At 40.0% G+C, this 26,864-nt stretch overlaps 1 protein-coding gene across 1 annotated transcript; it reads left to right on the top strand.

The window, feature by feature from the left end:
• The first annotated feature begins 3,900 nt into the window (after positions 1 to 3,900).
• LOC124159446 (piggyBac transposable element-derived protein 2-like) lies at positions 3,901 to 26,073 on the top strand. Its single transcript, XM_046535257.1, has 4 exons — positions 3,901 to 4,289; positions 4,386 to 5,247; positions 20,691 to 21,011; positions 26,017 to 26,073. The coding sequence occupies exons 1-4, from the start codon at positions 4,111 to 4,113 to the stop codon at positions 26,071 to 26,073; spliced, it is 1,419 nt and encodes a 472-aa protein (XP_046391213.1). The 5' UTR covers positions 3,901 to 4,110.
• The last annotated feature ends 791 nt before the right edge of the window (positions 26,074 to 26,864 follow it).

Raw genomic sequence — 26,864 nt, 5'->3', positions numbered from 1 at the left:
AGCTACAGTTGAAGCAAACAGTTAAACATGTAGGTGCGCTGATGAAAGAAATAGGAAATCGTTTGTGAACGCGGAATGAAGGTTGAGGATATGGACACAGCAAATTCAATTATGATGAAGTTGGCTAGCATTATCACGAAATGAACTATGAAGTATGGGATGCCAGTTAACGGGGTTTAATACGACCTAATTACACCGTCAAGGGAGCAATATTCAATTCAATCCACTCAGGAGTGAAAATTGAAAACGGCAGAACTCCCTTAGGATGCCGGTAAAAATGTTTAAGTACAGAATTCACGCAGTAAACTCGAAATGTATTCGATAGGAAAATATAGGGATCATAATAGAAAGTCACCATATTCTCACCCCAAAGGTAGATAAACGGGTTTTAGCAAACATGAAGACTTATAGACATACATATAGACTTTCAAATTTGAAATATTCTCTTCGAGAGAAAATGCTAATGATGCCACCAGAGATGCCGACTTACAAAAAATATTGGAGGGCCAAAACCGGGGATCTTGCCCCAGGAAATTTTATAAGTAATGAGCTTTAATATTTTAAGTATTTTAAAAGAGCCATTATATGTAATCAACATTAGAACCCTGATCACTATAATCTCGATATCTGGACACTCCGGGGAAAAGCGACAAGTCTGACACATTTTTTCCTCACGCCCATAACGAATTTTTGAGGGGGTGCGGGCCCCCTCAGGAGTCAGCGCCACTGGATGCCACAATTAACGCAGATGTACAGTTAAATGCATGCGTGGAAATTACAGAGGAGATGAAGAGAGCGCTTTCAAAATTAAGTTCGCATTGAAGTGAGGGCAAGAACAAGGGACACCATCATGTTCAAAGTCGTGCAGGAAGAAGGCTTCGATTACAAATACAGTGATTTTATCATTTACCAAGATACTTTCGAGCACTCCTTAGAAAATTCTACCCCGATATTAATTTTAATAGCGTTATTCTTCTTCTCCTTTTTAGTAATATGGTTATTCAAACTGTAAACCAAAGTGAAATACAAAATTGTACAGCAAATTTGAATATCACGCACATAAATATATTTTCTTGTTAAATGAATTGAAATTTTGATATATAAACACTTTCTTCTCTGGAATGGAATACATCCCACGATCAGTTCATCGCGAGATATTTGCTTTCTTCGTTCGCTTCCCTTCCCGCCGCGTCATAATGCGCAACTGAGGTGCCTCCGAGAAAGGATAATGATCTCGGAGAAGAGAGACCGCGGCATGAAGCCGGAGAGTTCAGCGGAGGTTTGTGAGCGGGACGGCTCATTGGAAAGGCAAGGAGGGTGGGACTGCCATGGTGGGTGGTGGGGCTAGAAGCGACCTCTCTAGAAGTTAAGGTTGGGGTGGACGGTGGGATGGAATGGGCAGAGAGAGCAAGAGAAGAAGGGGGTGAGAGAGGGAGGCAAGAGCTGTGGGAGGGAATTGGGGATGGCGCGGCTGTCTCCGAAGACGGAATCACGGTGTAAGGCAGGGGGTGCAAGGCGAGAACCCAAATAATGGCTGAACCTCGGCTGGGCTGAATGGAGTGCGCACAACGTTCCGCAGGCCGTTTAATGTGCTTGAGGCAGGAGGTGCTAAGACCCCCAGCTGTATGAATGAATAAGTAAAAGGCCAGGAGAAATAACGGCCATCTCAATATTTAAATTAGATATAGAGAACCAAAATATTAGTGCCAGTAATGCGAAATGCACCTCGATTATCTGCATGAAAATAATACTTAATGGGAACACTTTTTGATACTGGTATTTTTTATTCCCCTCGAACAGTGGAAACGGTAAAACTAGACGCGAGGGCTTCAAAAGCCTACAAATCGTTCCAACAAAAAGGAGCTCAGTGTAAACTGAGCTCCTTGCCAATATATTCCTCTTATTTTACGGCTTCTTTTGGCCCTGAAAAGGGTAAAGAGAGCAGGAAATATTGTCTAAGTTCCTGAACATAACCTTATTCTTATGCTATGATAATTGGGTAGCATATTAGATAACAAAAGGCACATCTATTGAAAAACAAAAAAAAGTTATCTCAATTCACGGATATAGCATGCGAAGTGCGATACAAAATTAACCGAAATAAAACAATAATATTTGGTAAGTTATGAAATAGATAACCACACATTCGTGACTTGATTCGACAAAACGAATGTTTATTTTACGTCAAGTTAGATTCATGTAAATGAGATATAGAAGACATAACAAAGAAAACGGATGCGTGAAAGTTTTAGGTAGAAGGGTTAAAACTTTCCTCATACGTAGAATATCAAGTACGGGCAGTAATACTTGATAGGCAACACCCCAGCAATTCTATCGTCTCCTTATTTTTGTCATCTGTGGGAAGGTCCTTCGGGGTTGAGGATGATGTAAGCGACGCTTCTTAAAAACGGAGGCCTCGAGGAGGAGAGTGGAGGAGGAGCGGTGAAGGAGCAGGACGAAAATATATGACGCGAGAGAGAAATGTCTCAGGGATGAGGTGCAAGGGTGTTGGTGGGTGCGGGCGATGACGGATGCAAATGGGGGCGGGTGAGCGATGCGATCCGATTCGCAGAGTGACGGGAGCGAGCCGCTCTCCCCTTGCAGCTTAGTGGAGTGGATAAGTGCGAAGAGGAAAAGATGTCGATGGACGTCGCCTGGGACACGAGGTGGCAGGAAATGATGTCACTTGAACACAAGCACACCTTTTACAGCTTAAGAAAACTTTAGTGTGCACCGCCCTTCGTTACGAACCTACTTGAAGTGACTATTGTGGTGTACAAGGTGGAAATGTTCCACCTTGTACATTGTGAGTTCCAAGTAGAGAAATTAAATAATCAAACATAGTACTTTGGATTATTCGTCAGCAAATAAACCACAAGCTTTTTGAAATGGATAAAAGACAGAATCAAATTAAGGGTTTTTGTATTCATTAAAACTCCCCATTCACACGGCCAAAAGAAGTTTTCAAGAAATAGTTCTTTATGCCCATTTAGCACTAAAATCGAGTATAAATGAGTAAATGTGTCTAGCAGAATTTTATCTAGTCTAGAATAGTCTAGCAAACTCATCAGAATTTTAAGACTAAAAATCGTCATGTGAAGAGAAAATATCGTCATAAAAACTTCCCCCTTTAATTATAGAAGACCCTAAGATTTTTCTGGCTACCTTAGCTAAATGAACACTTCTTGATATCATTTCTGGTTGCCCCACTATAAGTAGACAAAGCATACTAACGATGAAAACCCACTAAAGTATTGCAAAAAGTCTATGGCCCGCCAAATAAATATTACTCATTCTATTTAGTAGCGCCTTTCAAAAGAACATTACCCCAAAAAATAACTTAAGTGCCGTGAAAGACAAGTTCTTTCGGTTCTTCTAGATCAAATGGCAATGCAAAAAGTTGTTTATACTTTCTCTCATAGCGATAGGTGGAGAAAAGGCTCAGAAAAAAGGCAAAATACCGCGCGTGATCGACAAACCTTTTAAGCAAGGAGCATCATCTGTAATATATTATATCGGGGATCCATGGAGCCCTGCAAGGCGAGTCGCGCTCCTTTCTTCCCCATTCTTTCCTGCCTGAGATATCGCCAGCAATTAATCCCACCCACTGACCGCCATTTTTCTCGCCCACCCACTTCACCTCCCGTCATATATCCTCTTCGGTCCCCTTGTCCACATATGTGGACAGCCGGTTTATTATTAATTCACAGGCTAGTTTCTTCCAGTAGAATATTGTACTCTTGTACGCATCTGTGGACATACCTTTTTTTGAATTTTCCGCCTTGACAGCGCCAATTCTACATACTAGAAGCTATTTATTTCAGCATTTGTTTTCCAGAAATCAAAATGGCGGCCACAAATAAGCACAGTAAGTAAATTATATTAAGGGAAGTAAGTAAACTATATTTCCGCTAATTTTCACTGGTTCATGTTGAATTTTTTTCTTTTAATGTAATCATTATTTATACTTATGATGGTAGTCTGTTGTTTTTCGTGCGACCACCAATTATTTTTCTATCCTTCAATTAACAAATGTACACATATGTGGACATCGGGTTTAACTTTGCTGTTTAACATGCTATAGGCCTCTCTGCTGATGACATTTTGGAAATGTTAGGAGATAGTGATGTGGATATTCCAGGGGAAATATCTAGTGGTGAAGATGAAGAACATGATTTTAATGAATATTTAGAAGAATATTCAAGTGAAGATGATGTTCCACTAGCATCACTCCGTTCACCGAATTCAGAAAAAGGCACTCCGAAGAATAAAAAATGGACACGTGACAAGTGAGTTAAAGTGCATTGAATGATACTGCATGCACTTATGAATACATTGGTGATAATAATAAATAAGTAATCTGCAAAAAATTGAACAACTTACAGGATGCCACCATATGTACACGACGTAGAAGATCTCTTTTGTGAAAATGAGGAAGGGAGTCAAAATTTCCTCGATATGTTTTTCGAGTATTTTCCTCCCAGCTTTTGGAAAAGTGTGGTAGAACAAAGCAACCTGTATTCAGTACAAGTAAGAGATCATCGCTCCATTAATATGACCTACGATGAAATCATCAGATTTGTTGGCGTGTCCATTTTGATGGGTTCACTAAATTATCCGCAAACAAGGCTGTATTGGAGTAGGGATTTGGCCGTTCCTCTCATTCAAAAAGTCATGTCACGGGACAGATTTTTCGAGTTAAGGAATCATTTACATTTCGTTGACAAATTTGTTACTAGCGATAGCGATGACAAGTTACAAAAAGTAAGACCGATACTTGATGCCTTTTTGAAAAAATGTCACATGCTACCTAGATCGAATGAACAATCTGTAGATGAACAAATGATTTCTTTCACTGGTAGATGTCCTAATCGACAGTATGTACCGAATAAGCCACATCCAGTAGGACTAAAAAATTTTGTTCTTGCAGAAAGAGATGGTCTTGTTCTTGATTTTCATATCTATGTTGGAAAAGGAACCATTCCTGATAAGGACATGAGGGAGCTTGGTCTGGGCGCAGGAATTGTGAAGTTGCTAACGAGGACGATCAGCCATTCCATCATCTACTGCGACCGCTTCTTCACTAGTGAAAAACTAGGTGATTACCTAGTGGCAAATAATTTTAACCTCTGTGGTACTGTCATGAAAAACAGAGTAGGTGGTGCACTTAGTATTTTGAAATCCGACAAAGAATTAAAACGGGGTGATTATGACGAGGTTCTGCGCAGTGATAAAAAATGTGTTGTGGTAAGTGGCAGGATAGTAAGGCAGTCACTATGCTATCTACTTGCATAGGTAGTGAACCCCACTCATCTTGCTTGAGATGGGACAAAACAGAGAAGAGGAAACGTGAAGTCAACCAGCCTCTAGTTATAGAAAAATACAACCAATGTATGGGAGGAATTGATCTTTGTGATCGACTTCTAGCATATTACTCTTCTTCAATGCGTACCAAAAAATGGCCTTTACGGGTATTTACGCACTTTGTTGATTTGGCTATAGTAAATTCCTGGGTAATGTACCGCCGAAATTGTGTGAAGGCAGATGTACCAAAAAGAGAAATTGCCTCACTTTTGCAATTTAGAACTCGATTAGGCAATGCAATGATTCACTTTGAATCTGGAAGGGTTGAAATCAGGGAGGAGATCCAAAAAAAAAGAGGCAGGCCATCAAAATGTAGTTCAATTAGTCCAGGCCCTCATGAGAGTTCTAAAATATGTGTAAATGAAGAAACAGGCATTGAAGATCAGCAAATTGACCACGAGGATCAAACCCAGCAAAAACGTCGAAGAATCATACACCCTGTCAATGACGTCAGATTTGACAGGATAAATCATTGGCCTATTTTTAGCAATGACAAAAATGCATCACGATGCAGACACTCTGGCTGTTCATCAAGAACTAGGATTAAATGCCAAAAGTGTGATGTATACTTATGTGTGAGCCTCAATGGCTGTTTTCAAAAATTTCATACAAGGCACTAAACATGCTGAAAGAAAACAATTGTTTTTTATTTTTTTAAGATTGTATTATGTATCATAATAATTGAACTATTTGATTTGTACTAAGATTTTAATTACTTATGTGCCTTTATTTTAATGTCATTGTAATTCATACTTGACATAACTGTTTATTTGAGAAATATTAAAAAATAAAAATTACTAAAAAAATTATTTATTCTTCATTTTGTTGATAAACTTTTATATTTTTATTCGTGGTACAATTTTTTCGCATGCAATAATAGTATTTGATCAATTAAGTAAAAAAAGTACATATATATCGCAATAAAAAACAGAAAAGTATATTTCACAATCTGCATATATGATCCTCATGTCCACATATGTGGACATAGAATATTTTAACAATTATAGAAACAATTTCAAAAATACTTCCACACACAATGTCAGTAGTCTCATATGTGCTAAATATTAGCAAGGAAACATTTTTCTGAGAGCCAGGTTTTTTTCGGGACCGAAGAGGCTAGAGCGAAAGCAGTTGATATTCAACACCTGAGGCTCTTCAAACGCCTCACCAACACGTACACCCCACCCGCCCCACTCTTGATTCTTTAAGCTCATAAAGAGTGAAGAACGGACTACGGGTGATAGCAAGAATAAAGAAATATTTCCACAGGAGACAAAGGGGAGGCCCGGTGGAGGAGAAAGGAGACTTATATGAAGAGGGAAGGAGGCTCTAGAGCGCTTAAGAGGTTTCATTGGGGGAAAAAAACTTAATTGGGACTCAATCTTCATCAGCTATATATCGTGGAAGAGCTCTTCAAAAACTTTCGTTGAAAGTTTTCAAGGAGAAGGAAGCCATAATGTGGCCAAATAATATGCTTTTGGAAAATAATGCGATTCCAGCCGGTTGTACGAGGAGAACTCTCTGGTGTAGAATATATCACATTGAAAAACTAAGATCATCGTACCAATCCATAATCACCAGCTTCATTGTCCTTAAAGACTTCTGGCACCAATTTTTTTAACAATGGTTGTTTTAATTTTTGTTACTTTAGTAGTCTCTTGGTTTCGGTGGTCTATATAAAGAAATTTACGAATCGATCCAGTTTAAACTCTTCTCCACATTTAACTTCCATCTTTAATTCGCAATAAATTTTGCAGATTTAATATAATTCCAGTAAAAGGATACAACGAGCAAATATATAGAAAAATCTGATGAAGGTAGTGGAATTCAAAATAAATCGTAACATTTATTGAAGTAAGTGATTTTAGTTGCGACGACATGAATAATATGAAATTTCCTAGTTCATGTAGGACACGACCAAAGAAAAAGTAATGATGTTTACGACGAAAGGCGGTGGCGGTGGTCTTCGAAAAGCAGCTGAAAATAACTCGCAAATCTGACCGATCTTCGAGGAGAAATATGGCGGGAGGGGTGGGAGGGATTTCGTCAAATGGCTGTTGGTCAAACGGCCGCATCTCTTGCCGCATCCATCACCGGCTGCTCGAAGCGGGCGGATCAGGGAACGGGGGCGTGCTGTGTGCTCATGAATATATCAGCGCAAATGGCGGAGGAGGCATACATACATATATATCGATATACCGACCCGCCCTTCTCCCCGATTGTTATGCCGCTCCCCCCCGGACCCCTTCCCAACATATCCCCGGCCGTATATAGCAAGTGCACTCGTTTAACCTTCCATATTCCCCCAACCAATCCCTAAACACCCTAAGAAAGAACTCTTATCGCAAAAAGATTGAAAGTCCTCTTTCCACCTTTACCACCGAAACTCTTACCCCATACACCGTCGCTAAGCACAAAATAACTTCGGCTATCGGAAGCACACCCGTCAAGTGATTGAGCTCTAAAATATGTTCTCATGCAAAAATTTACTCATGTCAATACCGATAAAACTGCAAGCACATAGAACTTCTATTCCTAGACGCTTAAAAATCTTAATATGTTGGAATTTTTTAATTCAGGTAGCAAACTATTTTAGCTATGCAAATGCTGGAAAGACCAAATTTTTTTTAGCCCTGGTCAATATAGCTACAAGATATCCAGGTGGTTTTATAAATGTATTCATCCAGATATAGCGCTTAAAAGTGCCGACGAAATTAAAATTCTACATCCCAAACTCCACCCCAACCCATCAAAAAGAAGTTTTACATTCTGGGCTGGTTTCCATCAATTTCTCCAGCTCATTTCATCTGCCTCATATCTTTCTTCATTTGAGGTTGTAAATACCTAAATGAAATTAATATAACCATTGGGGTTAAAATGGTAAAGATAAGTGAATTTTTCACGGCATGCTATTAAAATTGCTAGCTACCATCATGTAGAGAACACTATGCCATGTGAAGCCAAGACACTATATTATTTTTCCTCAAGAAATATTAGCGCCAAGTCTCTGGCTGGTTAATCAACTTAGAAGGCACGAACATTAAATAGAAAAATCTTTTACTAAATTTCTCAGAATGTAAGGTCATTGAAAATTTATTACAAACGACAAAAAAGTTTACCTCGCCGTTTGAATTATTCGGCTGGCGGAAGTAGCGTTTATTAATTCTTTCATTGTTCGCGGGAAAGTGTGTTCATACACTTATTAGTTCGTAAAGTATCTTTCTTATTCGATCGCATCTGTAGACCTATAAAAGTAGCGCAGTTTTGAGATGAGTTCATCTATATAGTGATGCAATACGGCCATAAGAGATGTGTTTGTCAATGCAAAACATTAGAATCTCGTCACATTCGAGAGAGATTTGAGCACGTGGGTCTTGTGAAGGGGATGGATCCGAAGAAGCAAGCAGAGTCCCACATCCGGACATGAGAGATGGATTGGGACGAAAGACAGGAGAAGGTAAGATAGGGTGCCTTTTTTCACGCATTCGAAAGGGATAAAAACCTTCCTATTGGCCCCAATACACATACCCTGCCATCCGCTCTCAAAACCGATCCACCTGAAACGCTTCAATCCAAAGCGAACCCCTTGCCCCCAATCCTGCCCCGCACCGCGTGAATTCAGAAATAAATCAAAAGAGCCGATAATGTTTGCCTTTTTAACAATTCTCATCCCTGCTATCTCTGCCTGCCGTCTCGGCCTCCTCGAATTCTCACACTCCCCTGAGATTTGAGGAAGAAAACAAGAAAACGGAGTGAGAGACATCAAGAAAATGAGAACGAGAGTAACGGTGCAAGATTTTTCACGCATCGAAAATAAGGTTGGAAAGCAGAAGAAAAAACAGAGGGCTCATTAAAAATCAATTTTATGCATTTCTTAGAAAATTACTACATCACATATCCTATTACCATGAAAATCGGCGAATGCGAGTTGTTTTTTAGTAGAAGGTTAAGGTGCTCGCGAATTAGTTGCAAAAAGACCTCAAAGCCCCTGAAGGCTTCTCTCTTGCTCCTTGCAGGGCAGCAGTTTCATTATTCGATATTTTAAATCTCTTTCAATTGGGATGGAGCGGTGGGAGTAAGTTAACTGCTAGCTGAATGCATGACGGTAATAACTCTATCCATAAATTTTTTTTGCCATTTATATTTTTCTGCACAACAAGTTTTTAGCTAATATTTCCCAGTTTCCTTTGAAATATACATAAGAAAATATGCTTGACAACTAGCTAAATAACAATAATAATAAATAGCGACAGTGATAACTAACGGGGGTAAGAGCTTGAAGTGCAATTCCACTTTCAGTCGGATTGCATTAAGTGTTTGAGAGAACTTTCATGCAACATTCCTCTATAGATTCGCTTTCTAAAAGTACCTATAAACTGAAATGAGGAAACGTAGGCATGACTAGGCGACGTCTGCCGCGTTTTCAGAGTTGTAAATAAAAAGAGAAATGATCGCATGTGCGCTTACGATTTCCCGGTCGCTCGCTCGGTGGATGCATATAAGGATGAAAAAAGCATTTTCCTTGCTCCAGAGTTTGGCATAAAGGCCTCCTGTACAAACTTCACCTCCTGAAATTCCCTCCCTCAGATATTCTTTTCATCAATTCCTATCTGCACAACCGTCAATTCCGAGTCGCCGAAGCCAAAACGTTATCATCTCTGCGACCCATGGAAGCTGGAGTACCTCAAGGCTCCATCCTCAGCCCGTTCCTTTTTACAATTTATGTAAACGACATGCCCTCCACACGCAAAACATCGCTCCACATGTACGCCGATGATACAGCAATTGCCGCTACATCATGGAAGGGAGATACAAACATAGGCAAACTCAACACTCACCTTAGACTAATCCATAAATGGACGAATCTCTGGAAGATTCGCATCAACGCCTCCAAAAGCACACACATACACTTTTCACGCAGAAAAAAATTCGGCCCACAAACACAACCACACATCAACAAAATCCGTATACCAAGAGCCCGATCACACAAATTCCTCGGCGTCTATCTGGACAGCAAACTCACCTTCCTACCCCACTTAAAATACAGTACTGCTAAAGCCATCAAGGCACGGCAAGCGGTTTATTCCCTTTGCTCCTCATCCTCCCCGCTACCGCATTCTTCTAGAATCCGGCTTTATACTGCAATAGTCCGTCCTTCATTACTCTACGGCTGCGAGATTTTCGCTAACAATAAATCCATCAGAGATAAACTGGAATCCTTCCAAAATAAATCCCTCCGCCTTCTACTTAACCTCTCCCGACTCACAAGGACCAAAGATATTCGCTGCGCTCACGGTGTTCCGTCCATTGGAGAATTTATCAACAAACTAGTAAAAAACTTTAAGTCCAGGCTCAGGGAAACAAACAACACCCTCCTTACAGACATCTGGAATTACGATCCTACAATCCCAACAACATACAGACTGCCTCAACAAGCTACTCTTCTATGAGTCTATCCTATATCTTTCCTTCTTCTAGATATTAGTATTGCTAGGTTAGCATTGTTTTGTGTGTCCACAGTAAAAAAAGAAAGAAAAAAATATATATATAAAAAAGAACAAAAAGAAAAAAAATAAAATAAATAATAATAATTAACAAAGCAACAAAACCAATATGAAAAAAAAAACTAACTAAAAAGAAAAAAAAAAGGGGCCAATAAAAAAAAAAATATATATAAAAACTATTAAAAACAATGAAAAAATAAAACGTATTCAACAGAGGAGGAAAAAAAAATCAAAAGAGCCCATTACAAATGTGGACGTTCTTTCCAACTCCGTTTTAATTACCTTGTACTCATCATTCTTCTGTAAAAGAAATTGCAAGATGTATGTAGCTTAGTGTATTTTGATGTTTAATATGTAAGTTTCTGCTAACACAAACAACACACTACCCCGACAACATATACAACTGCGCCCAAAATTATTGTATTGTAAACTGGCTGGTAGGGGTAAACATCGCTTTACCGGAACGGCTTTAAACGCGCCTTCGGCGCGCAATCTAGTGAAAAGATTTTCCTTGCTCTCCCTCTTATCCATTCCATCTTTCCTCTTTGGCTTCTCGCTAACCCTCGCTTGATATGTACGAAAAAAGACAAGGAAACTCGGCTCTCTTGCAGACAAATACTCTTATAAATGGTAGAGGGCATTTATCAAAAGCTTTTTTTCCGAAGAAATTGGCCGTCGTCGAATTTCCAAACTGTCTTCCTCTTTATAGGAGGAAAGAGAGTTTACCCTCTCTTTTACCTTGTAAAGGAATATTTTCCGAGAAATCGCAGTTAAGCAAATACGGAACGTAATTGATTTCCAAGGGAGACGAAGTAAAAAGATAAAGAAAAGCTCGGTATTTACTCACACACGTATTTTTACTTTCACTTGAACTGAGATCTGATTTGGCATATTAGATCGACATCACGAAAAATTCACTTTTTTAGTAGAAGTCACACTTCCTTTAAGTGAATTTGACTGCACAAGAGTGATCTATGAATAACTACTATTATTTTTAATACATCTTGCAAGCACAGGTTTTTGGAAAAAAAGACAGTTGCAAAACGGAATACAGCAGGACAATTTTTCATTGTTGTGCCTACTTAAGGGAGAGGGATTGAGTGCCTCACATATTCTATGCAGCGAGAGGTCATTATTATATCTTTATAGAGGCATCGACAGGCTGAGCAAAGGAAAAAGAGGTGTGTCCGAGGGTTGATGAAGGAGGGGGCGGGGTAGTGCGAGCACCTACTTGCCGGCCTCTCTTCCAGAGGGACGAACCCTTTCGGGATGCCTTAATTGGGCCACGGGCGGAGAGGAGGATAAGGGTTTATAGAGGGAACAGTGCGGTGAAAGAAGGATCGGATTGAAACCATATTTCCGCTTTACTGGATCAATATCAAAAACGAGCTGGAGCCAAATTTTAAAAAAAACTAATCCGACAATGGTAAAGTCTATATCCCATTTAGAAAGGAATTTGACGTCACTTCAGTGAATATTTAAAGAAACCCTCTTGGAGTAATGATAAAAATAAATATGGGTACTTTAAAACGGCACTAATTTAAAAATTCATGTAAGTTATTGATGCCACTACAGTAGATACTGTATCTTCACGTGTATGCAGGCTTACTTCAGTTGATCACCGAGTAATGAAGACTGTCCAAGGCCTTGGATATCACGCACCTCGCAGATAGTATAAACAGACCACAAACCACGCATTGATTCCAAAGGTTTTCACCGGCGCTTTTACCACTACAGGGCCAAGGGCAAAATAGGTGATCTGAAGAGGTAGGACCACTCAGCAAAGCCTTGTAAAAATGTGAATAAATGAAAATCACTCTCTCGTCCTCTTCAATCGAGGGATCTTGAGCGAGATCATTGCAACCGAATTTTCCCGGAGGAATTTCACCTCTGGCACGGACGACAATGGCTCTCCTATCGTTTCTCCGTTACTACGTTACCGTGACGATTAAATGTGTCTGGTAAATTTTTAAAAAAATCCTTCAGGAAGAGCTTTTGGGAGGTGGTTCCTACGCCCATCCTCCTCAGTGGATTCGGGGGTCCCAGGGCGGGCCCCGCGAGGATACAACTCGAGGACTCGGGAACCAAGTCTGAGACTTATACGCCCGTGCCTCTCGAGAGGGGGAGGACAGAGGAAGGAAAAAGGAAGGGAGGCATCGCCGCGATGAGAGCCCGACGACACCTCCAGGGGAAGGATAGGAAAGGAAGGGAAGGGACGAGGAATCCCGCACCGTCACAAAGGCGGGCGGGCCCTACTATAAGCGAAACCAAGCATACGCAATTAATATTCTACCAATCCTAGTAGATTTTCCTATGAGGAAGAATAATCCAACGATCAAATCGTTAGATGCCCATCCTCCTCACTCAAAATATTATTTTGCCAAACAATTTTTGCGAATCAGCTCCTTGCCTTTATGGGCCATTCAAAATCGCAGAAAAAAACCTACCGCCAGTAAAATATTATCCACGAACTTAAAAAATCGTCCTTTCATGCCTCCCAAGGGACAATCGGCGGCACCAGTAAGTATTTCCCAATCTTTCCTCTCTCTTATGCATTGCGCCAGCCGAATGACCCCAAGAGAGATTTCTATGGTGTTTTTGAGTCGACTGGAAATGAAAAAATCCACATACACATATCATATACGTACACACAGAGAAAAAGGTACTGTGTCGAATGGAATCCAAAGTTCACGAAAAGAAATAAAATCGGAGAAGAAAACGTGGGGAGTTCAGTTCAGGGGGGGAAACGGAATTTTCCGGGCGCGCATCTGGAGAAATACGGAAAGGCTAAGGATACCGTACTCGGTGCCTTGTCAGCTTCTCAACGTGCTAAGTTTTTCCTTTCGAAGATGGCGAAATAATTCCTCAAAGGAAAACGAACGGGGACAGCCTTCGAGAGAAGTGAAATCACCACATCCGCCGAGTTTCTATTATTTCCCAACGTTTCTGTCGCTGGATGTGGCTCTGTAACAAGATATCGATTTGAAAGTGGCCTGTCGGTAGTATGAAACGCATAATAATCGCAATTGGGTTCAATAATACAGTGGAAACTACTTCTAATGATGCTCAGACTGATTTCTTTACAATATGTGTATAATTGCCTGTAAAAAATTATCAGCAATACATAAATTTATTAAATAAAACCCGGCCGGCAACCGGGAGGTTCTGGGTTCGAGTCCCAGCAAGGTAGCATTTTTACCCTCTGATTTCTGGATCTTTCCATGTACAACAGCACCGTTGTCCTCGTCCTTTTTCTATTATACGTTCCTATCCCTTTCTTTCCTCAACTCTGAATTTATTTGTATGTTATATAAATAAATGCATATGATAGTATATTTATAAAATTCTTTAATTTTTTAAATTATATTTATTTTTAAACTTAAACTTTGACGCTATTTCCAATGTAAGATTTTTTCCATTTACGCCAAATTCTGGAAAAATCTGCAGCAATTCTGAATTTTTTAAATGAAGTATAAGCACTTTGCTATCATTTTAGGGACAGGTCCTGTTTTCGTTAAAGTTTCATCACCTCAGTAATCGGGAATTCTGAAATTTTGACTTTTTATTTTTGAAACTGCCTTATTGTTTCACTAGTTTAATTTTTGGCAAGAGTTTAAGCTCTTTTTCCAACGAGAAGTTATACTTTATCTTCATTCTATTCGGAGATTATTACTCATCTTTAAATATAAGACAGTAAGTTATGGATCATACAAAATTACATACACCGGCAGAAGGAAACACGGACCAACGATTTTCCCTTTAAAAAACAAACAAAAGTTATCCCTGGAATCATAATTACCCCTGGTTATACCAAATGAAATTGATTCCTAATACGTTGAATATGTTCAAAAAATAATCTCGCTTTGCCCAAGTAGTCTATAATTTCCACAAGATCAGTTAAAAATATAAAATGATGGTATAATACCATAAAATTGGAGGCATGAGGAAAATGAATAATATAATGAACAATTATAATTCCAAATGGTTTGATTTGAGCGCCTTTCCCTGGTATCAATCGATTTTAGCTTAAAACGTGGACATCGACATTAATAACTTTTTATATTCCATTTAGCTCAGCCTTTGTTCGAGAGGGTTAACAATCAAAACTAGTGCACCCCCAGATTATCATCACTTTATTTAGGGACCCTCGAAAGAACTAAATTGGCAAAAAAAAACGCATCCGCCGGAGTCGTAGGGCGAAATTGATTCCCTCGGACCATTTCGAGGAGCGGGAAACTGATTCGACGGAATAGGATCAAGCTTCCCCGGGAAAGACCGTCGAGTAATCGGAGGGCCCTTTGATGATGACGTACAGCGCTGCTCTTCCCGCACCAAACTGAATTTCACCTACCAAGCACCCCTATACCCCCCTGGCCCCCCGCGGAAACAAGTCGACAACAATATCAGCCCAATTTTCGGAGCAATAACCCGTTCACGGGACGACTTCCACGACCGTATCGTAGAGACAGGAGAAGGGCGAGGAGAGAATTTGATCGCCAACGGCAATTTCTCGAAAGGTTCACTGCAGAATCCGGATTTATAAGTAGCGACAAAAATAAACTGAGTAGCCGGTAACGAGAAACGCTTAAAACATTTTGATCAAATCAATTAAAATGTATTTTATAAATTATTGCTTTGATTATATATGCACTATTTCCTGGAATTAAAGGTTACCGTCTGAGTCTATTTCATGTATGTACTCAGTCTCGACAGCTTATATGCTGCCCCCCTTTTGCTGAAATAAGCTAGATAATATCGAAAGTGATCAGACCATGCTATTATAACTGAAAATAATACGCAAAATGTGTACATGTAAAGGCATTAAAACATAAGGTTCCAACATTATCACCTCCGTGAAAAAGAACAGCCGTAGAATTGGCCATCGTATGTTGAGCCCTTTTACTTTGTTCTACATTTTTTTACGAAAAGCAATTCATAATTTGTTGCGTAATTACTTTCTCATAAAAATGTAATTTGGAATAATAATTGCAGGTACAAAATTTAAACGGTAACTGCGACACATCCCGGTTACTTTTTTGGTGCTCAACTCATCCATGAATCAGAAGCATCCTATACGGTCCGTCGTGGAGAGCATGGGATTATTTCGAAAGGGCATCATCGATCCGTGAAGCAGGAAGCGGCGAATCGTCGGCGATGCTTCGATCCCTCGGAGAGATACATCGGCGGCCGAATAAAAGAAATCGCGCACATGGCAATCGCTTTATATGCTACATTGTTCACCAAAGCGAACGCTTTCAATCTATTCAAATCCAGTTTTCCACCGATCTTTTCCAGCAGCTTTGTAAATTTGAAGATTGGGGCATTGGTAAAATCAATTGTTACATTATTTGGAATGCGGCCTGAGGGAGCAAAAATAATGGCTCTAATGGTTTTATGACCCCTAGTGGTGAAAGCGTAAGGGTTGATGCTTCAGTGATTTTTTCTCGTTGATTTAATTACATCTTTTGGGATGCTAGGTTAAAATTGTCACATTTTGAATAAATTAAGCTCTCAAATCCTTGGTTCTTCATTTGATTTTCATACATGTTCAAAAATTCTGTTTTTTTTAAAGCAAAAACCGTATTTTCCCGGTGTCAACAAAAAGTATCTCCTTAGTAACCCCTTTGGAGAATGAATTAACTTAAGTAAATAAGGCAAAACCAGGTGTAAGATAGAAGTAATGGTTTTCACTTAAACGCTTATTACGGCCGCATTGCATACTCCAATATACGAGGTTGCCAGTCATACGCAAAGGTTAATTTAGAAAGTAACATTTTGATGCAGAATATTGAAGAATCTGCCAACAATCTTCAGTGGAGGAAATAATGCTATTTCAATTTTTACTCCTTCCCTTTCTTTTGGAAATCTTTCTCTGGTTTTCAGTCAGTGACGTTGCAAAATCGTGCTCCCAGGCAGAGAGGCATCGCCTGCGAGGGAGCGGAGAAATGGATCAGCGATTGGGAATCGTTCCATTCGGCTCCTTGCCAAGAGACTGCGGGGGAAAAAGCGAAGAGATTTTAGGAAGAAGAGAGAGAGCAAACTGATTCCGCTCCATGCAAGTCCTCTGTTTAGGAGATGACGGGAAGTGTGCAATAGCGAGGGTGCGGTGGCGGCAAAAATGTCGTCAACGGGTGCCAAGGAATCAACACGGCGTATGCCACTGCGGTCAGTGGAATCACATCGATGTCGAATCACAGAGAATCCGACCTGACCTAGATTGTACAAGGAGTGTAACAGTGCACGCCATTTTCTCCCAAAATTCGCAGAAAATATTTCAATTAGCACGCTAGAAAAAATTTGTCTGTCCGCTACGAATTTAATTCGTAGGCGATTTCTTGTTTTACCGAAGAATAATTGAGTGAATGTATAGCACGAGCGATTAAAAATATAGTTCCAAATCACATATAATAGTGGAAAATTGAATTTCTAACTATTTAAAGTAAATTTGAAAGTGATCTCATTGAAAATATGGATTCAAAGTATACCGGGACTAGCCGCGGTTATAACTTTTTACGGGAGTCACCCGCAATGCACAATCGTGCGAATGATCCACAGAGAAAAAATCATTCGCCTTGACCGGGATTCGAACCCGGATCCCCCGATTTTCGGTCGATTGCTTTAGCTAGTTAAGCTACCGAGGCGTCATTCTTCCCTGTGGATATTTTCGGACACTACCGGACAAGGTGTTGTTGCTGGACTGCTGAGCATATGATGCCACAAGCAGTCCAAATCGTGCGCACAGCGCCACAGCCGGAGAGCAGGCCCGGACATAGAACACAAGGGGTGTTCGCTCTAGACTAATTTAAAGTGTACCGGGACTAGCCGCGGTGATAACTTTTTACGGGAGTCACCCGCAATGCACAATCGTGCGAGGCGAATGATTTTTTCTCTGTGGATCTTTCGCACGAAAATATTGATGTTTTTGCATTACAAGGCAAAAGGTGCAAACTCCATGCCAAGGTACAGCCGTGATCTTTAAGATGCTTAAATGATATTTTGGCCCGTAAGTTACCTACATATTGCAAGAAAAACAAAGTCACTCTGCTAACTTGATGATTAAGCTCAAATTTTGCAATCTTGTTACGTCGCCATGGCATTGGCTCGAGTTCTATAAATGAAAGGGCGCTTAAAAGATATAAAATGAAAAAATAGTTAACCAACGGCTGATGAAGCGAAAAAAACTACAAAAATACTTCTTACATACCTCAGGAAACCACATGAGCCACATAGCAAGCAGTTCCGGAATGGTTACCAAATACACTCACCTAAAAAAAAGAAATGAAAATATCAGCATAATGCCTCACATTAACACTTAACTCTATTAACGAATACGTGTGCTTTATTTTCAAGTCACGATGACGACACTTACATGATTTGCTAACGAATGGTTTTAAAATCATTAAGTAAAAAATAATTCATGTACCTCTTAAAAAATGTGAAATATTATAGCCCTTAATACCAATGTAAGGTAAAACAGTCTGTTAGTTGATTAAAACGCATGGAAATTTGATACAAAGTCTCGTTTGGTTTTTTAAATAAGTTTTCACGCCTCAATTTAATGTAAGAGGCGTCATGTTTTGGAAACGATTTCGACAAATTAAGGAGAACATAAATATAAATCAGACCGTGACGGGAGCATTCACTTTATCCTTACGTGCACTTTCACAGGTTGTATATTTGGCTGCGTTCACACGCTTCGGCATGTTTATTCAGCGGTTGCTCATGCAGGAAAATGAGAATGCACACTGAAACTGAAAGCATAAATTTATGCCAAATAAATGCCGGGGCACACGTGTGAATATGCCAAATTACCCACGCTGCTAATAATATAATGCGAGCGTTAATTTGGATGCGAGCCTTTCTTTTTGCATTGATTCACTGGCACATATCGACCGTTCGTCCCTGAAAGACATTTCTCAATACTACCCCTCTGCTTTCCACATCTTATCCCACGCTGCGTTCCGGGGAGCCTTTCTTTCCTCACATCCACCACCCCGTTATGCTTTCCCTTCCCCAACCACCCTTCCTTGCAGTACATCCACGGTGAGCTCTTTTTTCTGGGTCATTCCGAGAGTCTCACAACCCTTAGCGAGGAGATAAAATTGCATGCAAACCCAACTTCGGACTTGATGGATACGAACATGCGTGCATTTCAATAGAGGATTACGGTTCAAAATAACTTTGCTCTGCTTCGTCGTCACTGTGTCTTTAACACCAACGCGTGGCATCCCTTACATGAGCGTACTGTACCAATGCAAAACTCATTTCCCGTTTTGTGCATCTCATATGAAAAAGCTTCCAGCACGCTGGAGAAAAAACATGTACAGTTAATAGTTAACTCATTGGCGTGCTACAACCCAGCATTTTGAATGAAAAACGATACTAGGCAATAATAAATTAGTTCGGCAAATATTCATAATCCTGTCTTTAAAACATTGCCAGAGTGAAACAGAGAATTCAAAGTAAACAGTTTTTAAAAGACAGTAAATTAAGTTATTAAAAGTTTTGATGCATGCTTTACGATTATATATCTTCATCTGTACAACTTAAGGCTGGATGTCGATATTTGGCGGAACTTGGTGACAGGAAACATAAGAAAGATACACTGTTGTATGTTCCAGTGTATATATTGATAGCAGTGAATGTTACACTGGAACATAAAACAGTGTATCTTTATTATGTTTCTTGATCTGTACCCGAATTATTGGCGCCTCTCCTCACATTCGTCATTAGGAAACATCTTCCCCACTTCCCAGGCATTCAATCAAAGCCTGAGAACTACCAACAAACTGTGGATTCTTGATCCTGAAGTGATATTAAAAATCGTCTTCATTTCAAAGGATGCAAATAATTGCTGGCGAAAGCAGCCTAATTTTCAGATTCAACCTTTTTCAATGTGCGCTGTCCTTCATTCCTTGAACTCTGTTCCAAACAGTACTCCGCAGAAGCTTAATTCCCAACAGAGGAGAACGTACCTGTTCGCATTATTACCAACAATACCGGTAACGCAACTCCAATTTTACCATATATGCGGTTTATTTCAGTCGAAGAATTTTGCTCTGAAATATGCGTGACTGCTTCCCAAGAAGCTCCAATGCTAGCATAAATGATGTTTGATCAATGGAGATTTAGTGCCAAAGGTTTTATTGGAAATATTATGCTGCACACAGATATGAAAACAAAATTATTCATTGTTTATTTTGTTTAAATAAAAACATATACCCTCCGCAAAAGAAACCTGGAATGGTATAAAATATTCTTTAAACTTCGAAGAGTAGATATATTGAGCATTTAAATTTTAACAACTGAGAAATAAATTAAATGCAATGTACCAAAAATAAGTGCTCAATTATGAAAGTGCGATCATGTGTCCATTTTCAAGTAATACTGATCAAAAACCCATAATATTTTAATCTAACGACGAAATAGTTTGCGGAACATCAGATTTGGCTCAAGACACTACTTAAGAAAATAGTAATATTCATGTTCCCATACAAACACTCTAAGAAGTAATTAATAATATTAAAAATAAACAATTGTTAATTATTGCAACAAATAATTGCATCAGGAGCGGTACAGAAACTACGAACGACGTGATCATTGTCAATGATCTTTCGCCCCTTAGACGCTGTACAGATGGGGTAAACAAAAACTAAAGGAACGCTCAAGTCTTGGACCAAAAGTCAAATTTAAGGTAAGAACGCAATGCAAAACGATGGTAAACTCCAGGGGATAGCTTTGACCAAACAACAAGGCAGCTTAGATCCAGATCTGCATCATGCAAAACGATTCCTTTGAGCACACTCCTTCCCTCCCAACTAGATCGGCACGCGATTCAAGTTACCCAGCTTCACATCCACACGGGACATGACAGGAAATAAGCAAAGGGACTCAAGGAACGAGGCTTCAAGGGCATCACGCTGGCTGGAGCGCAGCGCGAGAAGAGTGGGTGCCAAGGGCAAAAGGGGTCGCCCGCCAAGGAAAGAGGGCTCTTCGTCGTCATGGCGACTTCGCAGCCGATCCCAGCAGGAGGCAACCCGCCTCTGTGTGTGGGCCTTTGCAATAACTTCAGGTGTCAAACGATGCATTCCACGGCTCAAAACTTTTCGCCTCGCCCCCGTCTCCACGCCACGGCTGCAGATGGTGTGGGCGAAGCCGTGTTTTCTATATTCAGAGAGAAACGGTCGCGAACAAAGCACCCGTGGAGTCGATCGGAAAAAATGGGATCAAAACACCATAAAATGTATTTTTACATATTTTTCTCTGTACACAGTAGGTATAAACACAATCCATAATTGCAATATATCTCCAGTTGTGTACACAGCTTAGGGCTCTAGATCACGGAATGGGGTTGGAAGTAGTTAATCTATCACATTTGTGCTATGACGGAATCTTGCTTATGAAAACATAAAAATATGATATTTTCAACGATAATTCTTAGAGAAGTTTCCAATAAGAGTTTGATATTTTCCTCGATAGGACTACAATTTATTTATTTATACAAGGAAATATACGTCATATTTATCAAAACATTATTGATCTGAGACACCCAAACTTCTCCTAACCATGCTAATCTGATTTTTCAAAAAATATATGACATAATTCTGACTGCTTTGTTGCGATAACTATCCTTGTTGTTGTATTTTATCCTACATATCGCTACATCAAGAGTTAGCATTATTTTCTTTTGATTTCGCCTATTTTTTGAATGTTTTCTATTTTATTAAATGAATGTACAGATGGAATTTTTCATCCTTCCATGCATTTAATATTGGATCAAACATATCACTTATCGCTTTTCATTCAAACCCATTAAAATAAGAACTTTTGTAATTAGAAAAACATTATTGCAACAATTTTACTATGCCAAAATCTACATGATATTCTCCATAGTAAAAATGTAACGATGAGAAATATAGACACACAAAAACGATATTATTATATACATTATGCGTGACTAAAGTCACTGTTAAACGCGATGCCTAAACTAACTCTCCTTTAGTATACACCAAACGTGATATGCGTAACTTTATTCGAGACATTCAGCAAGTGGTGATTTGCGAATGAATTATACATTCCACACGGTATGATGGATTGTGAAGTTTGCAGCGACGGTGTACATTACAGCGCTTGGAGTACAGAAATTTCGGCATTGATAATCCCAGGTGAACGTGAGTGGGTGAGAGAGTCATCAACATATCTTGCATGTGATTATTGAATGACGGCTGATACGAGGGAGTGATGAGAAGGAATTTTAAAGCCCAATGTCGTTAAGCAGTGTTGGGAAGGTGAGCGTGTAGGCAGGCGCTGCGGTTGTCGTGGAATTCTGGAACGAGAGTTGGCTTCGTGAGGGTGATAAAAAGGGAAGGGAGAATGGAGAATTATACGAGGTGTCAGCACACTTTCACATAACGTTCGAGGGTGAAAGTACCCCATGTGGGAACCCGATGGGATATTTACACAGGCACAGACATAAAATAGAAGAAGGGGACGAAATACAGGCGGTGGAGGGAATTATGAAGCGGCTGAGTCGGTGGCAGCGAGGGAAAGTAATTAGAGCCAATAGGAAACTAATTTTAGTGATGGAGGGCAAAACGTGATACAAATAACAATGCGATATTGGAGTTAGCTGGAATTAAAATATGGAAGAAGTTGGGGAAAAGGTGTGTAGGGTTGGATAATGTAGGTGGAAGAAAAAAGATGCCGGTATATTCAAAACCCTCGGCCACAGGTTAAAATCCTCTCCCTTGGGCTACAACCTTGTCGCGGTGGAAAGACTTGCGCGTTCCTATGACCTTAAGAGCTGCATTGGCGGGATTAATTCGCAATTATTCCCTGTAGGGCCACCCATGCCAGAGAGGTCAAAGCACTTCGTGTTATGAAGGCTAGGAAAGCAGTAGGCGTGGACAATATCCCGTGTGAGCTTCTGAAGATTCTAGGGAAGGAAGGTAAGAAAAGGTTTTTCGAACTAGTGCGCAGGATCTACGAGGAGGGATTTGGCCGGAAGATTTCGTGAAGACGGTTTTAATTCCGCTTCCGAAAAAGAAGAAAGCTGTGGAAGGCGGAGATTATAGGACTATCAGCCTAATATCGCATGCAGCGAAAGTGGTACTGAGGATATTGAACAGACGAATGGAGGCGAGGGCAAACGTGTATTTGGGCGAAGATCAATTTGGTTTCAGAAAAGGGAAATCAACTCGAGATGCAATAGCAATAATGAGGTCCCTCGTCGAGAGGAACCTAGAATATGACCAGGACGTATATGCGTGTTTCGTGGATTTTGAGAAAGCGTTTGATAGGGTTAACTGGGTAAAGTTGATGGATATTCTGAAGAGAATAGGTGTAGATTGGAGGGATAGACGACTGATTCGTAATCTTTATATGGCCCAGACGGCGCAAGTGAGGGTAGCGGACGGAGAATCTGGGTGGGCAAGCATCGGCCGAGGTGTGAGGCAAGGCTGTCCTCTATCGCCGCTGCTATTTAACGTGTACGCTGAGGAGATGTTAAGGGAAGCGTGGGATGAGTTAGAATCTGGGATAAAAGTGGGAGGAATGATGCTCAAATCAGTGAGATACGCGGATGACCAGGCGTTGATCAGCCAGTCAGCGAGGGGGCTTCAGGCTCTAGTGGATGCGTTATACGAACGTGAGCGAGGAATGTGAGACTCAAGATAAAGGTGGGTGGCGAAAAACTTGAGCAGGTTGAACAATTCAACTATTTAGGCAGTACGTTAGAGGAAAACGGATACAGTAGTAAGGACATCAGGAAGAGAATTGCATTAGCGAAGGAAGCGTTCATGAACAGGAAGGAGCTTCTAAGAGGATCGTTATGTAAGAGTTTAAAGAAAAGGTTAGTGAAGAGTTTGATCTGGAGTGTAGCTCTCTATGAAGCGGAAACGTGGGCACTGAGGAAAGAAGACGAGAGAAGATTGGAGGCATTCGAGATGTGGGTATGGAGAAGAATGGAGAGGGTGAAATGGACGGAGAGGAAAAGGAACGACGAAGTGCTGGATATGGTTGGCGAGGAGAGGCAGCTTTTAGATGAGATACGCAGGAGACAGAAGTTATGGATGGAGATAGTTCTTAGCGGTGAGGGGATGTTGAAAATGGTGTTAGAGGGTAGAATGTTCAGTAAACGAGGGAGGGGAAGGAAAAGAATAGGATTTTTAGATAGGTTGAAAAAGAGTAGGCCTTACAGTGAATTAAAGAAGGCAGTGCTGGAAGGAAAGGGAGATACTCCATGAAAACCTACCTTAATCGGTAGAATACTATAATAATAATAATAATAATAATAATAATAATAATAACAGGTTAAAATAAAAAAAGGGTGCAACATTTACCAAGGACACGTTAATAATAACAAAAATGGTAGTAATTAATCACATTTCAATCTTTACTGATCAAATTTCTATCAGTGTAAGAACCAAGGTCTCCGCAGTGTTGTGATTCTAATGTCTTCATTTATCGGTTGCCACCGCTTCGGTTGCTGTAGAATAAAAGACAGCTGGTCCGACAGAAACACTGGCAGTAATGCCCGTGAAACTGACGTCATTCCGTGGTGTACCTGCGTAAAAAAATGTTTTCAAATAGTGAGCGTTTCTATAATAAAGTGCCACTCAAAAAATTGTCAAAAAATACGCTTGTAAATCATAACTCACAATTTTATTTAAATAGATTAACGTCAGGTACAAATTACACAGGTTGAGCAATGGTAAAATTCAATATCAGAAGCAAAAATGACCATAATATGTTTCAGCTTGAGGTAATATGTTATTCTTAGCATTAGAATCGAGGGTCCCGAGGGGAGTTGAATGTTGGCACTGAACCGCCTCAAGAGGCAAGGAAGGAGTCCTTCCACTCCGGCCATATGGGATTCCTCCATGGCGACGAGGGGGTTGCGATGGGGAGCATAGCCTTGCAAGGAGAGAAGGGCTGACCGGCACGGAACTCAATTTAAGGCGAAATTTATTTCTGTTTGACGGAAAAAAAGTTTGACGATGTATATGATCTATTTTTGACTAATTAAATGACTTCAGTAATATGAACAATAGGTTGAAAGAGGTGGAATTATTGTAGCCAAATTTTAAGGCCTTGAATAGAGACATTGAAGAATGCATTGGCCTAATGCGTTCATTACACCTGAAAATTGTGAAGGCACAGTCATTTGATTTTACTATAACTGATCAGCAAAGTTATTAAAACGATTTGTGCGAAAATAATTCAAAATATTACTTTTTTGAAGAAACTACATTGTGATGACGCAAAAGACTTTTTCCTACGAGATGGATTTGTTGTGATTAAATATCAATGAAGGATTTCATACCATTGAGAACAATTAAGACCTTAAGCCATACATCTTTACGTTTTTCTCAGGGCTACATAAACTTTTTCGATTCCTCCACCGATTATAATGCCTTCACTTAAAATCCGAAATATTTAAAATTACGACCATACTTGCAACTTAGTTTTTAAATTTGAAATGGATGCTTTGGTATTAATATTCAGATGTTTCAGTAATATTTACGGGAACAGATTAAATATGCATCTGCTCAATAAATATTCCATTGAATTTTAATTTCTTCGTTTCAATTCGCGAAATCAAGAATCACTGAGGTGAGAGGAAATACGGATTCCATCCACTAGATTTAGTGTAAAATCTCAAAATTTCAATGACTCAAATGTCCTGATAATTTTGGATCAAACCCAAAATAAAATCTTATAATTATTTTGTGGAACTATGGCTATTCTTTGAGGGCACACTTCGGAAGCGGCTGGAACGGCCGGCGAGTGAGGTTGATAGAATCCGTGGTCGTGGGGCCGCCGCAGGTAGCCGGCGCTCCAATCCTTCTTCTGTTGCCCGGAGACACAATTCCTCTCCCTGGGGTCGCCAAACGGTCTCAAATTTGCCGCAACCCGCCTCCACTGCGGCCGTAATAGTTCGGCCTCCGCAATATCTTTGTCTCCCGCGCCTCACGTAAGGGCAATTCTCTGCCTTATTCGACGACATGCCAAGGACTTTTAATAACCCGACACGCGCGCCGCTGGCCTCATGAATCACCTACGGAGTAGGGAGGAAGAGGCAGCAGCAGTTGCACGTGGAGAAAGGATCTCTCCTCTTGCCATTATCTTCCTTCTTCCATTTTCGCAGTTCCCCAACCTGACCGTTCGTACTGAAACGTTCTACGTGCCACCACCAACCATCTGAATTCCAAACATGTGAATGATTTAACTACTAGCGAAACTTAATATTCGCGAAGCGGTTTTGCGAATTCTATCGTTAATTTTTGCATCAACTTCGCATAAATATGCACCGTGGTATCCTTGAATCCAATCCGCCCATCCCCCTTCAACCTCCTTGCTTGCGAGATCGGTCAGCCGCCGGCCTACGACATAAACATAGGGGACCTCCCTTGAGTTGATTTCATGATTTTATGTTTAATTAATTCTATGTTTAAATCTACTCTATGAATTAGGAGTGAAAAGATTAGCTGATAGGAGAACTGAGTGGAGAGCTGCGTCAAACCAATCCTAGGATTGTTGACCACTGATGATGATGAATTTGTAAAAGTAAATTGCATTTGTTCTTGGAGGAAAAGAGTCCTAGAACTATGAATATCTTTTCTAAATCTAAAATCTTTATCTGAATTCCCCTATCTCTTCACTTTGCGCCTACAACGAAAACAAAAATACATAAATTGATGATTTTATACCGGGCCAAGCTAGTAAACTGCTAAGTTATTCAAATGTTGGGGAAAATAGAATAACCAGTAATATGACAATTCTCAACAGCTAATTTTTTTACTTTATTTCGCTCATATCACTTAAATCAAATCGCATGGAGCCCTGTCATCCTCCATCTCTCCCTTAGCGTACACATGGCCCGTTCCAATTCCAAAATTCTTTGAGACATTGCCAATCCTGCAACGCACCCTCATTCTCCACCTTGCACTTATATCTAGGACCAGAAAAATTAAATCGTTATTTGCAAATGAATTT

This window comes from Ischnura elegans, chromosome 5 (assembly GCF_921293095.1).
Source record: "Ischnura elegans chromosome 5, ioIscEleg1.1, whole genome shotgun sequence".
NCBI lineage: Eukaryota > Metazoa > Arthropoda > Insecta > Odonata > Coenagrionidae > Ischnura > Ischnura elegans.
The sequence above is the reverse complement of the archived record's forward strand: the minus strand, read 5'-3'. Positions and strand labels throughout refer to the sequence as shown.